This window comes from Rhinoraja longicauda, chromosome 1 (genome assembly GCF_053455715.1).
Source record: "Rhinoraja longicauda isolate Sanriku21f chromosome 1, sRhiLon1.1, whole genome shotgun sequence".
Lineage (NCBI taxonomy): Eukaryota > Metazoa > Chordata > Chondrichthyes > Rajiformes > Arhynchobatidae > Rhinoraja > Rhinoraja longicauda.
The window spans coordinates 37206132-37219278 of record NC_135953.1 but is presented as its reverse complement, the minus strand read 5'-3'; the positions used below and the strand labels follow the sequence as shown (position 1 = coordinate 37219278).

General features: G+C 44.6%; 1 protein-coding gene across 4 annotated transcripts in view; it reads left to right on the top strand.

Annotated features, from left to right (window-relative positions):
- Positions 1-12362, top strand: part of ubap2a (ubiquitin associated protein 2a) — a 76200-nt gene extending 63838 nt beyond the window's left edge. For all 4 annotated transcript variants that reach the window (XM_078431337.1, XM_078431180.1, XM_078431100.1 and 1 more), the window contains exons 26-28: positions 890-954; positions 8548-8736; positions 10821-12362. In XM_078431337.1, coding sequence (XP_078287463.1) covers positions 890-954; positions 8548-8736; positions 10821-10916 — 350 coding nt within the window. In that variant the 3' untranslated portion in view covers positions 10917-12362. The remainder of the gene's footprint in view (positions 1-889; positions 955-8547; positions 8737-10820) is intronic.
- The last annotated feature ends 785 nt before the right edge of the window (positions 12363-13147 follow it).

The following is a 13147-nucleotide window of genomic DNA, read 5'->3' as shown; positions in this document are numbered from 1 at the left end:
GACCCAACCCATGCCCTCTCTCCAAACATATATACATCCCAGCTCTGCCCCCAATAATCTCATGGTCTCATTTACTCACTGCAGCCCTCATGGAATTCATTATACTGACGATCACTACTTCGTGGCCCTGCCACAAGGTAGGAGAGAGCTGTAAAATGCCAAGCGGGTCTCTGGTAGTGAAACCTAACTCTCAAAACCATCCCCGTAGGCCTTTGGCAGCTCACTGGCTTCAGGTTTTTCCACTGTTTTAAGAACAAAGCTCCATTAATCTGCTATCAAATAGTTCAGAAATCTCCCTGGTTTGGCATCTGGCTCATGAGGTGATGTTTGCAATTTTCACTCTCTGGGGCACTCGTTCGTGTACTTATGGTTGAAAATGTAATTGTCCCATTTTAACCTGTTCAGTGCCATCGCCGAGTATACACGGGTCATGGCCAACAGTGAAAAAAAACTTGGCAGTGAACAGGTTAAAGAGGTCACTAACCTTTGAATAAATTGGGCTGTTGGGGAGCCAGATATCAGTGCATCCGATTCCTTGAATCAATACAATGCAGCATTGCCACCGAACTGAGACCAGCAACATGCTGACATCTGATCTTTAGAGGATTTCTGACTTCAAGTAGGGAGAGTGCTGAAGATGAACATTTACAGGCAGATGGGCAACAGTTTCCTATTCTAATGATCATTTTTGTAATGCAAAAATAGTAATAAGATGTGTGCTTTATAATTTCTTGGCTTATTTACAGACTGTGAAGAGGATTTTTCTTTTGAAATATATCTTTGTCAACTAACTTGATAACTACATGAAAATACATTATTTAATGATTTTGCTTCAATTTAGTCCTGTGAAGATTGCAGTTTTCACTTATGGCTGCATTTTATGTTGCAGGTATTTCAGTGAACTCCACTAACATTGGTGTGCCTGATCTGACTGGCTCAGTGTACAAGACTCAGGTAAATAACTTAAGATTGTTCTATTGCATGGTTTCTCAGCCCTTTGGCTGTTTTTTTCATTGGGAAGTTAAAAACTTGCTTTCATTTAGAGGGAAGCTCTTCATCTATGACATAAATTAGGTGATTTGGAATTGGCACTAATTTCTCAAAGAGCCATGGACTTGGATAGCACGCAACAAAAGCTTTGCATTCTACACGTGACAATAAACTAAACAACTTGCACACCAACATCCCACTACAATCAATGTTCCTATGGGTTATGCCACAGTTTATTTTTTTGTTGCACTTGACCTCCCAAAATGCATGACCTGGAGCTCGTGCGGACTAAATAATATCTGCTTTTCAACACCCAAAATACCAGCTCATCTACATCCTACTTTTGTTTTTAAACTTACCTCGCTATTCACAACTCTACCAATTGTTGTCTGGAAACTTGCTAATCAGATGGTACTGGGACCTCTGTAATATGTATTAATTTGGATGAAAATGTAGGCGGTCTCCTCAAAAATATGTTCCTTAGTGGTAGAAATAGTGATGATGGGAAGAAAGAAGATGCCAAGCACATATTTGTTTGGACTGGTTTTTTTCTTCGAGAAGGTGCTTGAATATATTAGAAATTGGTAATCCAAGGAGAACAAGGAAATTATTGCAAGTTGGTGTGGTGAATTATATCACGCAGAATTAACGATTTTATGAAAGGGTCGTGGTTTACATATGTTTTAGAGGATGTAACCAACAGTTTAGTTGATGGAGTGCCAGTGCAGTGTATTTAAAAAGTTGTACGGTAAAAGGTTAGAGCTGTGTTGAATAATTGGGTAAGAATGAGGCTGTACATTTAAAACATGTTAATTTTTAATCAAGCCTGCGAATGTGAATCCTACATACAATTAAGGAAGATTGTGTTTTGCATTTTGTGTGGGCCTGCTTTCTTGGAATTGATATTCTCGGTGCCTCAAGAAATGCACTACTTTTATTTGTCAAACAATGAAATATAGAATAGATAGAATTTCTTAATTGTCATTGTAGTGGTGCATACAATGAAATTCAGGCGCACTACCTGAGCGGAGCTCAAATGTACAAGATTTTTAACAAAACAGTAAAAGAGTGAGGAAAATAAAAACTTCATACACTCACATGCACACACTGTGACACACACTCACAGGTACACATACACATTATGCCTACGTATGCACTTTTATCAGAAGATAAGATATTGCACCTTGTCAGAATATAAGATATTGCACCTTGTCAGAATATAAGATATTGCACAGAATAGTAGTATAAAAATAAATATTATAAATGAATATATTAGTATTGCACAGAGGTAGGTATTGTACAATATAAATATTGTCTATGGGGGGTGCGCTTGTCAGCCACAGAACTGTTGCCATACCACACCAAGGTCCCATGTGTCAGGACACTCAATGGAGCAGCGGTAGGACACTAGCAACTGTTGTGGCAGGTTGACTTTCCTGAGTGTTCTTAGGAAGTGAAGCCGTTGTGCCTTCTTAACCAGAGTTTATGTTGGTTGACCACGTGAGGATCTTCTGAGATGTGGGTGCCTAGGAGCTTGAAACTGGAGACTATCCACTCTTTCTCCGTATATGTGCAGTGGGGGATGGTCACCCTGCTTCTTGAAGTCGATGATGAGCTCTTTTGTTTTTTTGGTATTGAGTGCCAAGTTGTTTTGTGAACACCAGCCTGTTAGCCTCTGTGCCTCCTCCCTGTAAGCTGACTCATCGTCCTCAGTGATCAGCCTCAGTGATGTCGTGTCGTCTGTAAGTTTAATGATTGTGTTCGTGTTGTGGGTTGGTATACAGTCATGGGTATTAGGGGATTGCACGTAAGGTTAAAGTGCGTGACGCACGGAGTCGCTCAAGGCAACTGGAGGACATGGCAGCTTACAGCATAAATCGGTGATTTCAACATCCATATGGACTCCACTGACTCCACAATAACCGCTGACTTCACTGAAATACTCAACTGCTTTAACCTCACTCAACACGTCAATTTTCCCACCCATAACCGTGGGCACATTCTGGACCTTGTCTGCTCCACTGGACTAAATCTACATCACCTCTCTGGCTCCGACCCCACCCTCTCTGATCACTTAGCCATCACCATGTCTGTCAACATTCCCACCCCAGCTCCAAAGCAAAAACGCAAAATCAACTTCCGTAAGCTGAACTCTGTTTCACCTACCTCGCTCTCATCCTCCCTCTCTGAAATAATGTCCGCCTCTCCCTTCCTTGACCTCCACAGCCCCTCTGACCTCACTGACTACTACAACCGCACTCTCTCCTCCTGCCTCGACCAGCTTGCACCTATAAAAACCAAAACAGTTTCCTTCACCCACTCTGCTCCCTGGTTTACCCCTGAACTCCGCGTGATGAAAACTCATGCCCGCCAACTTGAAAGACTCCGCAACAAAACAGGTCTCACAATTCACTCCCAAGCCTACAAAGACCACCTGCAGCACTACAAAGATGCCCTTTCCCGCGCCCACTCCACCTACTACTCTCAAATAATTCACTCTGGCTCCGGAAACTCAAAAACACTCTTCTCTACAATAAACAAACTCCTCAGCCCCCTGGACACCATCTCCCAATCATTCACAGTTGACAAATGCACCACTTTCCTTTCATTCTTCCAAAGCAAAATAGACAACATCTACAGCACCTTAACCACCAACGCACCTGCTCCCCCTCAAACCACCTGCCCCCCCTTATCCTGTCAGCCCCTGCCTCAGTTCTCCCCAATCTCCACCACCGACCTCTCTGACCTCTTCACAGGAATAAAAACTGCCACCTGCTCTCTGGACCCCATCCCCTCCAGCTTTGTCAAGGCCTGCCTTCCTGCTCTCTCTCCACTTATCACTGCAACAATAAACTCCTCCCTGTCCACTGGCATCGTCCCGCCATCCCTCAAAATTGCTGCTGTCACCCCCATTCTGAAAAAACCTGGTCTAAACCCTGACACCCCAAACAACTTCAGACCAATCTCCAACCTATCCTTTCTGTCCAAAGTTTTGGAACGTGCTGTAGCTTCCCAACTCAAATACCACCTCTCTACCAATAACCTGTATGAAACTTTCCAATCCGGATTCCGCTCAAACCACTGTACTGAAACTGCGCTCCTCAAAATCACAAACGACATTCTCCTCTCCTCCGACGCTGGCAACCTCAACATCCTCATCCTACTTGACCTCAGCGCCGCCTTTGACACCATAAATCACTCCATTCTCCTCACCCGACTTGAAACCTCCCTTAACATCACCGGCACAGCCCTATCCTGGTTCAAATCTTACCTCTCTGACAGACACCAGTTCATCTCCATTAACAACTGTAAATCCCCCACCGCTCCCCTCCCCCAAGGTGTCCCCCAAGGCTCAGTCCTTGGCCCCCTCCTCTTCATCCTCTACCTGTTCCCCCTTGGTCAATTAATCCGCCGTCATGGTCTCAACTTCCACTGCTTCGCCGATGATATCCAGCTCCTCATCTCCACCAAGTCAATCTCCCCCACCACACACTCTACACTGACAAACTGCATCACTGAAATAAAATCTTGGCTTCAATCAAATTTCCTCAAACTCAATTGCAACAAATCTGAAATCATCATCATTGGTCCAAAAACGCTCACCAAATCCACCCAAAACTTCATCCTCAACATTGATGGTCTCCCAGTATCCACCTCCCCTCACATCCGGAATCTTGGAATCATCCTTGATCAAACCCTCTCCTTCGACAAACACATCAAACACATCACAAAGACAGCCTTCTTCCACCTCAAAAACATTGCCCGTCTCCGTCCATCCCTCTCCTCCACAGCTGCAGAAACCCTCATCCACGCCTTCATCACCTCCCGTCTGGACTACTGCAACAGCCTCCTCTATGGCGCACCCTCAAAAATCATCAGTAAACTTCAATACATTCAAAACTCCGCTGCCCGTCTACTCACCCACACCCCGATCCGTGACCATATCACCCCCGTCCTTTACAAACTCCACTGGCTCCCCATCCCCCAGAGAATCCAGTACAAAATCCTCCTCATAACCTACAAAGCCCTCCATAACCTTACCCCATCCTACCTGACCGACCTCCTCCACAGGCACACTCCCACCTGCACCCTCCGCTCTGCTGCTGCCAATCTCCTATCCCCTCACATCTGGACCAAACTCAGATCCTGGGGGGACAGGGCTTTCTCCATCGCTGCTCCCACCCTATGGAACTCACTACCCCAAACCGTTAGAGACTCCTCCACACTCACCACATTCAAAACATCGCTGAAGTCTCACCTGTTCAGTACTGCCTTCAACCACTGAAGGTCACCTCACCTTCTGTCTCCTTTCTCTGTTCGTTTACTTATTTATCTATTTATTCATTTCCCTATGTTCTCTAAATCTCTGTAAAGTGTCTTTGAGTATATGAAAAGCGCTATATAAATAAAATGCATTACTATTATTATTTTACACTACCAATACATGCAACACAGACATTCTTACCTTTAAAAAGCCACCAAAAGGCCAATTTTTGTGCTGTAAAAAATGCTGGAGGATCTGGCAGAGGAAGAGGAATCAGAACTGCTGCCAAGCCCGTGGATGCAAGAAGCAGCTGGGAAGACGTCTGGCCAGCCGGCGGGAGAAGAGGAAACGCGGCTGGGAAGGGAGCCAGGAGAGCAAGGCCGAGAAGCAGAGGGCTGCCAACCGGGGGCAGAAGAAGAAGAGGAGGTGGAGGAAAGGACTGGGTTGAGCGAGCTGGGAGAGGAGCAGAGGGAAGAACCCGAGCCAAGGGGCCTGGAGGGTCTGCAGGGGCAGAAGCAGCGAGCGCTGGAATTTGGCGACCCGCCGGGGCCTGAGGGCGAAGGGCCCAGGGAGTCGCGCTTGACGGCCTTGGAGGAGGCGGTGGAAGATGAGGAGCGGAGTGTCGAGCCCGAAGAGGAGGAGGAAGAGGACCGGGGAGAAACCGATCGGCAGCAGAGGCCGAGCAGCAGCGAGAGCTGAGCTGGGCGCTGGGAGCCGAGGCGGTAGGCGGAGGACAAGGCCACGGCTCTGCTCGGCAGCCCAAGCAACGAGGTGTTGAGCGCCGGCCAAGTGGAAGCGGACCCCGGCTGACGGAGAGGGCGAGTGGGAGAAGGGCTGGCGGGCCAGCAGGAGCGGCGAGGGGCCGAAGAACCGCAGGAAGCGAGGCGCGGAGCAGGGCGCCAAGCCTGGAGGAGTGAGGAGCACGGGAACGGGGTGAGAGAGTGAGGATCGCGGGAACCGGGAGGGAGCTGGAGACGCGCTGATGGGAGAAGACCAGCCGGGGGGTCCGTGGAAAGCCGAGCTGCAGCAAAGTGCGGCCGCAACATTGAACTGCAGTACATGGCGTGCCCTCCAGTAGGTGTTGCGTGGCAACAGTAGGGTCAGGGGCCGTGACCTCGCTTGCCATGCAGTCACTCTATAGAGAGAGTAGAGGAGGGGGCTCAGCACACAGCCTTGTGGAACCCCTGTGCTGAGTGACAGAGTGGGAGAGTGGTGGGGGCCCATCCTAACTGACTGCCGGTCTGTTAGGAAGTCTTTTATCCGAAGGCAGATGTTGTGTTCGAAGCCTACGTCGGACAGCTTGGAGACCAGTCTGCTGGGTATGATTGTATTAAATGCAGAGCTGTTATCAACAAATAGCAGCCGCGCATATGCCCCTCATTGTTCTAGGTGGAGCAATACAGTACGGAGGGCAGTGGCAATAGCGTCATCTGTTGGCTCTGTATGCATATTGGTGTGGATCCAGGGTGGGTGGGAGAACAGCCTTGATGTGTTTAAGGACCAGTCTCTCCAGGCACTTCATGATTATTGGTGTTAGTGCGACCAGCCTGTAGTTGTTGAGGCAGGTTATGGCTGGCTGCTTCAGAACTGGCACTATTGTGGATGTTTTTAGGCATGTGGTGACAATGCACTGTGCCAGGGATAGATTGAAGATGTTTGTGAGTACGTCAGCTTAACTCAGCAGCACAGTCTCTGAGAACCCGTCCTGGAACTCCGTCCGGACCAGCTGGTTTCCGTATGTTGACATGCGTGTGACAGCAGTCTGTTTGATGAGTGTCTGACTGTTGGAAGCTGGAGCAGTGGGCATGACAGTCGCTGTTCTCTCCACCTCATGGAGGCCAAAAAAGTGGTTGAGCTGCTCTACCAATGAGGCACTGCAGCTGGTCGAAGAGTTGGTGTTGTTATTATAGTTGGTGATGTGCCGTATACTTGTCAAAGTTAAATTCCATTTGCCATTCCTCGGCCAACCTTCCCAACTGATTTACATCATAAGATCATGAGATAGGAGCAGAATTAGGCCATTTGGCCTATTAATTTTACTCCACCATTCTATCATGGCTGATCTATCTCTCCCCCCAACCCCATTCTCTTGTCTTCTCCCCATAACCTCTGACAAGTATGAGGTGTTGTACTTTGGTATGTTGGTATGAGGTAGGACGTGTATTAAATGGAGAAGCCTTGGAGAGTGTTTCAGAACAAAAACATCTGGGTTACAGGTGCATGGTTCCTGAAAGTGGCGGGTCAGATGGACAGAATGGTGAAGAAGGCATTTTGCATGCTTGTCTTCATTGGTTATAGTATTGAGCACAACTGTTGGGACATCATGGTGCAGCTATACAAGTCATTGGTGAGACTACATGGGTGCTTCTGGACGCTCAGCTATAGTTGGAAAGGGTGCAGAAAAGATTTTCCAGATTGTTACCTGAACTGTAGGGAGAGGCTGGATAGGCTGGGATTTTTTGCTTTGGAGCTAAGAGACTGAGGGGTGACCTTATTGAGGAGTAGAAGTTCATAAGGGACAGGGATATTGTGAATGCTCCTAGATTTTTCCCCAGAATAGAGGATTCTAAAACCAGAGGGCGTAAGCTTGAGATAGGAGAGATGTAAGAGAATCTAAGGAAAAGTTTTCCACTCAAAGGGCCATCTAAATCTGGAATGAGCTGCCAGAGGAAGCTATGGAAGTGAATACAATTGAGTTTCAAAAGACATTTGGACAGATATATGGAAAGGAATGGTTTAGAGAGGTATTGTCTAAATGCAGGCAAATGAACATGGCTCACTATGCCAACTTGGTCGGCCAGGACAAGGTGGGTTGAAGGACCTGTTTCCGTGCTGTATAACTGTGACCCGATGACTATGACACTTAACTGCTGATTCAAACTTCCAGAATAAGGAGCATACTGATAAGAGAAACTAACTTTTACTGATTTGTGGGCATCTTTGGCAAGGCCATGATTTACTGTCTAGTTGCTCTTAAATTGAGTCTGTTTTCCTCAGCCATTTATAGGCTGTTAAGTATAACTGCTTTCTCTATCCTGTTAGTATTTGATTGCATAAGATAGAAATAAAAACAGTTTTGAGATCACCTGAAGCAATGTGGAAACAGTCACTCCTGTTCATGACTAGTTTTTAATCAGAATACTTTGCATGTAACAAACTTTATTTTATATTGTTGAAGGTGGTTTAAAATACCACAGGATTCAACATTTTTGATTTCTAAATTTTTATTATATTGCACTTACTTTGAACTGCCACAAACCTTTAATTGAGAGTTGTTTTTCCTTTCTCCATAGTCTTTTGATAAGCAGGGATTTCACGCTGGTACACCACCTCCATTCAATCTGCCGTCGGCTCTTGGTGGAACAGGTGCTCTAAATCCTAGTGCAGCTACAGGGTTTGCACCACCTTTTCTGCACATTGTGTCAGCTCACCAGCAGGCTCACTCTCAAATGCTGCATCATCACCTGCAGCAGGATAATCAGGTAAACGACCTTGTGTTTTAAAAAACATTATTTTAAAGTGCAAACCACATAATTTCTATACATTAAAGAAACTCATTTTTGAAAGTGGATTTGATTTGAAAGTTATACGTTTTATAGACAATAGGTGCAGGAGTAGGCCATTCGGCCCTTCGAGCCAGCACCGCCATTCATGGCTGATCATTCTCAATCAGTACCCCATTCCTGGCTTCTCCCCATACCCCCTGACTCTGCTATCCTTAAGAGCTCTATCTAGCTCTTTCTTGAATGTAATCAGAGAATTTCCTCATCTCAGTTCTAAATGGCCTACCCCTTATTCTTAAACGGTGGCCCCTGGTTCTGGACTGAAAAAGTTTTCTGGAGGAATTATGGGTTGAGCAACACCTGTGGGTGGAAAGGAATGTTTGATGTTTTGGGTCGAAACCCTGCAGTCGATCCATTCTTTAATCATATGTCAGTCCTGCCATCCCGGGAATTAACCTCAATCGCAATGATGTCCTTTTTCAAATTAGGAGACCAAAACTGCACATAATACTCCGGGGTAACTCAGCAGGTCAGGCAGCATCTCGGGAGAGAAGGAATGGGTGACGTCTCCGATGATCATCTCTGGCGATCTACCCCCCAGTGCCTCCATTTAAACGAGATGCTGCCTGACCTGCTGAGTTACTGCAGCATTTTGTGAATAAATCGATTTGTACCAGCATCTGCAGTTATTTTCTTATACTTCTCATAATATTCCGGGTGTGGTACAACTGCAGTAGGACCTCCTTGCTCCTATACTCAAATCCTCTCGCTACGAATGCCAACATGCCATTAGCTTTCTTCACTGCCTACTGTACCTGCATGCTTACTTACAGTGACTGATGTACAAGGACACCCAGGTCTGGTTGCACCTCCCCTTTTCCCGATCTGACACTTTTCAGATAATAATCTGCCACCAAAGTGGATAACCTCACATTTATCCACATTATTCTGCTTCTGCCCACTCACCTAACCTATCCAAGACACCCTACAGCCTCATGGCATCCTCCTCGTAGCTTACACTGCCACCCAGCTTTGTGTCATCTGCAAACTTGGAGATGTTACATTTAATTCCTTTGTCTAAATCGTCAATATATATTGTAAATAATTGCGCCCCAGCACCCCACTAGTCACTGCCTGCCATTCTAAAAAGGACCTGATAATTCCTATTCTCTGCTTCCTATCTACCAACCAGTTCTCTATCCTTGTCAATATCCTACCCCCCCCCCCCCCCCCCAATATCATGTGCTGTAATTTTGCACACTAATCGCTTGTGTGGGACCTTGTCAAAGGCTTTTTGAAAGTCCAGATACACCACATCCATTGGCTTTCCCTTATCCATTCGACTTGTAACATCCACGAAAAATTCTAGATTAGTCAAGCATGATTTCCCCATCATAAATCCATGCTGACCTTGACCGATCCTGTCACTGCTTCCAAATCAGATCACAAATATAATGAGAAGCACAACAATTTGACCTAGAAAGACGTCAGTTCGCCTAGCTTCCCACTCCTGATTACTATTCATTGGCCCCTTTTGAGTTGCTTGAGTGTGGAGATGAGGTTATCATGGACAAATTGGCAGGAATGGGGCATACATTCAAAACTAGAGCCATTAAATTTTTATCTTAAGACCGAACTGTTCATCTGAAATTGTTTTATTGTAATTGTACTTCGTGAATTGAAATTTATCCCTTCAACCAAAGATTTGATTCCTAGTTTATGATGACAATAGGTGGTGGAGCAGTTGCTGAAGGGTTAATCTAAGATAGGAGCAAACTTTTGCTGGGGATCTTTTGCATGCTAATTAATCACTTGCATAGATAGGAATTGAGATTGGTGTGTTGCTGTGCTTTCTTTAAACCAAAGATGGTTTGTTGCACCCTTCCATTTTAACTATCCTTACTTGCTTCACCATTTTGTGTAGATGGTGATGATAAACCCCATAAAATGATTACTCAATAGAACGTGGTGTCTTTGGGTGAGAGGGGAATTGGACAATTGAGACAAACAACAAAGTTAACATCTTTCACACATTTTCCTAATTTCTGCATTTTGATTTGCAGGGTGGTTCTGGGCAGCGTAATCAACAGAACAGCATGCCACAGAAGTCTCAGGTTAACAAACCCAACTATGGTAGTTCTCCATACTGGGGGAATTAAATTGAAATCTGTTGCCCGCTCTTTGTAAAACAAGAAGGAAGAAAACTCTGGCCAAATGTCTGCAGGGGCAAAAGAAAATCTGAACATACAGTAAATGTGACGGTTGCTCGCTTTTGATTTGCTATTGTATGTAATATATTTATGTATGTATTTGTATATGTAATAGTAGAGTTTTGACGTGGTTTCTGCACTTGAAGCCTTTCTTCACAGGGGACGATTACTCCATCAGCAACAGTGCATACTTGTTTAAGCTCTGTGGGCTTTATAAATGGACTGTGTTTTGCATTCTTGAAAATAGGGTCCCCTTCATTCTGATTTAGCTAGAACTTTATGGAAAATCCCAAGAAAAGGGCAAAGCCAATGTAGAAATCCAGAATCTGTGCATAACATTACGTGACCATACCTCATTAATTTTGTAATTGTATCAAATTTGGGCAGTCTGTTCATTTACCTTCCATCTGACTCTGTGAATGATTTTCAAAACGCTGTTCATAAGCAGAAACATTTTTTTAAATTTTGGTGTCCTGATAACTTGCGTATTTATCTTTAGTAGTATTTATTTAATATTTCAATGTGCACAGGCCCCAGTATTCTGAACCATGAATGTTTCTTTGGTATCTTTCCCTTCTTGTCTATGATAACCAGAGCTGGTAATTTCAAAGATTTTCACCTCAAAATTGATACCCAAATCAGCAGTTTGGATCTTACCATCCTGAAACGGTAGGGTGAATATTTTACTTTAATTTACAATTAGCCCCGGCACAACCTAATAAAAGCTCTGAGCAATATAAGTTTGTGGAACATTTATTCATGCATGTTTTTAATTGTTAGAAGGTGATTAATTCTCCATAAATTGGGAGTGAATGAGGGGAATATTCCTGTGGGTGAAAAAACGCCAAAAAAACTTGAACTGGAACTGTATGAAAAAGTTAAATTACTTTAAAATAATCATGAAAATAGTGTGGAGAGGTGAAAACTGGGAACCAACCATCAAATGAAGAAAGGCCACAAATCAGTGGTTGAAAGGTTATGCAATTTTAAAAGTTCTCTTAGTTTAGAGATATGGCATGAAAACAGCCCCTTTGGCCCACAGTGCATGCCGACCATCGATCACCCCTTCACACTAATTTTATGCTATCCCATTTTCACATTCTCTACACCCCAGGGGGAGTTTACACAGGCCAATTAACCTACAAACCTACACGTCTGCCATGATCTCATTGAATGGCGATACAGACATGAGGGGCTGCTCTCATGGCAATCTTCTGAAATGTGGCAGCTGCTCCTTTTGCCTCTGAGATGTTAATCTTTTTATTGGTTGAAACTTTGATTTTGTTTAGAAATAATGATATTAGTGGTTATGTCCACATACTTTGAACTTATTTATACATATATAAAGTTTAAACTCGCTGCACATACCAGTGATCCCCACCCGTGTGTGATATCAGTGAAGGTATATGATACTCGACTGAGGTATGATGAATCCTGTGAAGTATTTGATCCAGTCTCGCTCCCCACATTTTAAGGAAGTGTCACAAAAAGACAAACAAGTTACAGAAGCAAGAGACTTAAGGTAGTAGAGGCCGGACTTGTCCTTATAGGTGAGAAGTTTGAAAAGTTTTGATAGATATGCTGAACATAATGAGGGTTGTAGATGACTTGGAGAAGAGTCATAAAACTTAGAACAGTACTGCACAGGAGCAGGCACTTCACCCCACAATAACTGCCGAACAATATCATAAGTCATAGCAGAAGAATTAGGCCATTCGGCCCATCAAGTTTACTCTGCCATTCAATCATAGCTGATCTTTGTGTCCCTTTTGACCCCATTCCCCTGCCTTCTCCCGATAACGTTTGACACCAATACCTGTGCCAAGCCCAATTCTTATGTACCTGCACATAATCGATATCCCTCCATTTCCTGCATAATCGTATGGATTTTAAATCATAATCATTTGCATATCTGAAAGTCTCTTCAATACCACTATTGTATCTGCCTCAACCACCAACTCCAGCAGTGCGTTCCAGGCACTCCACCACCTCGTATGGGTTATCATTTTTGTTTTATCCCTCTCTTAAAGTTGTGCTCTCTGATATTTGAATTTCTTTCCATCCTGGGGAAAGATTCCGACAGTTTACCCTATCTCTGCCTCTCAATTTTATGTACTCCTCTCAGGTCTCCCCACAACCTCTGATGTTCCAGAGAAAACAATCCAAGTCTGTCCCACCTC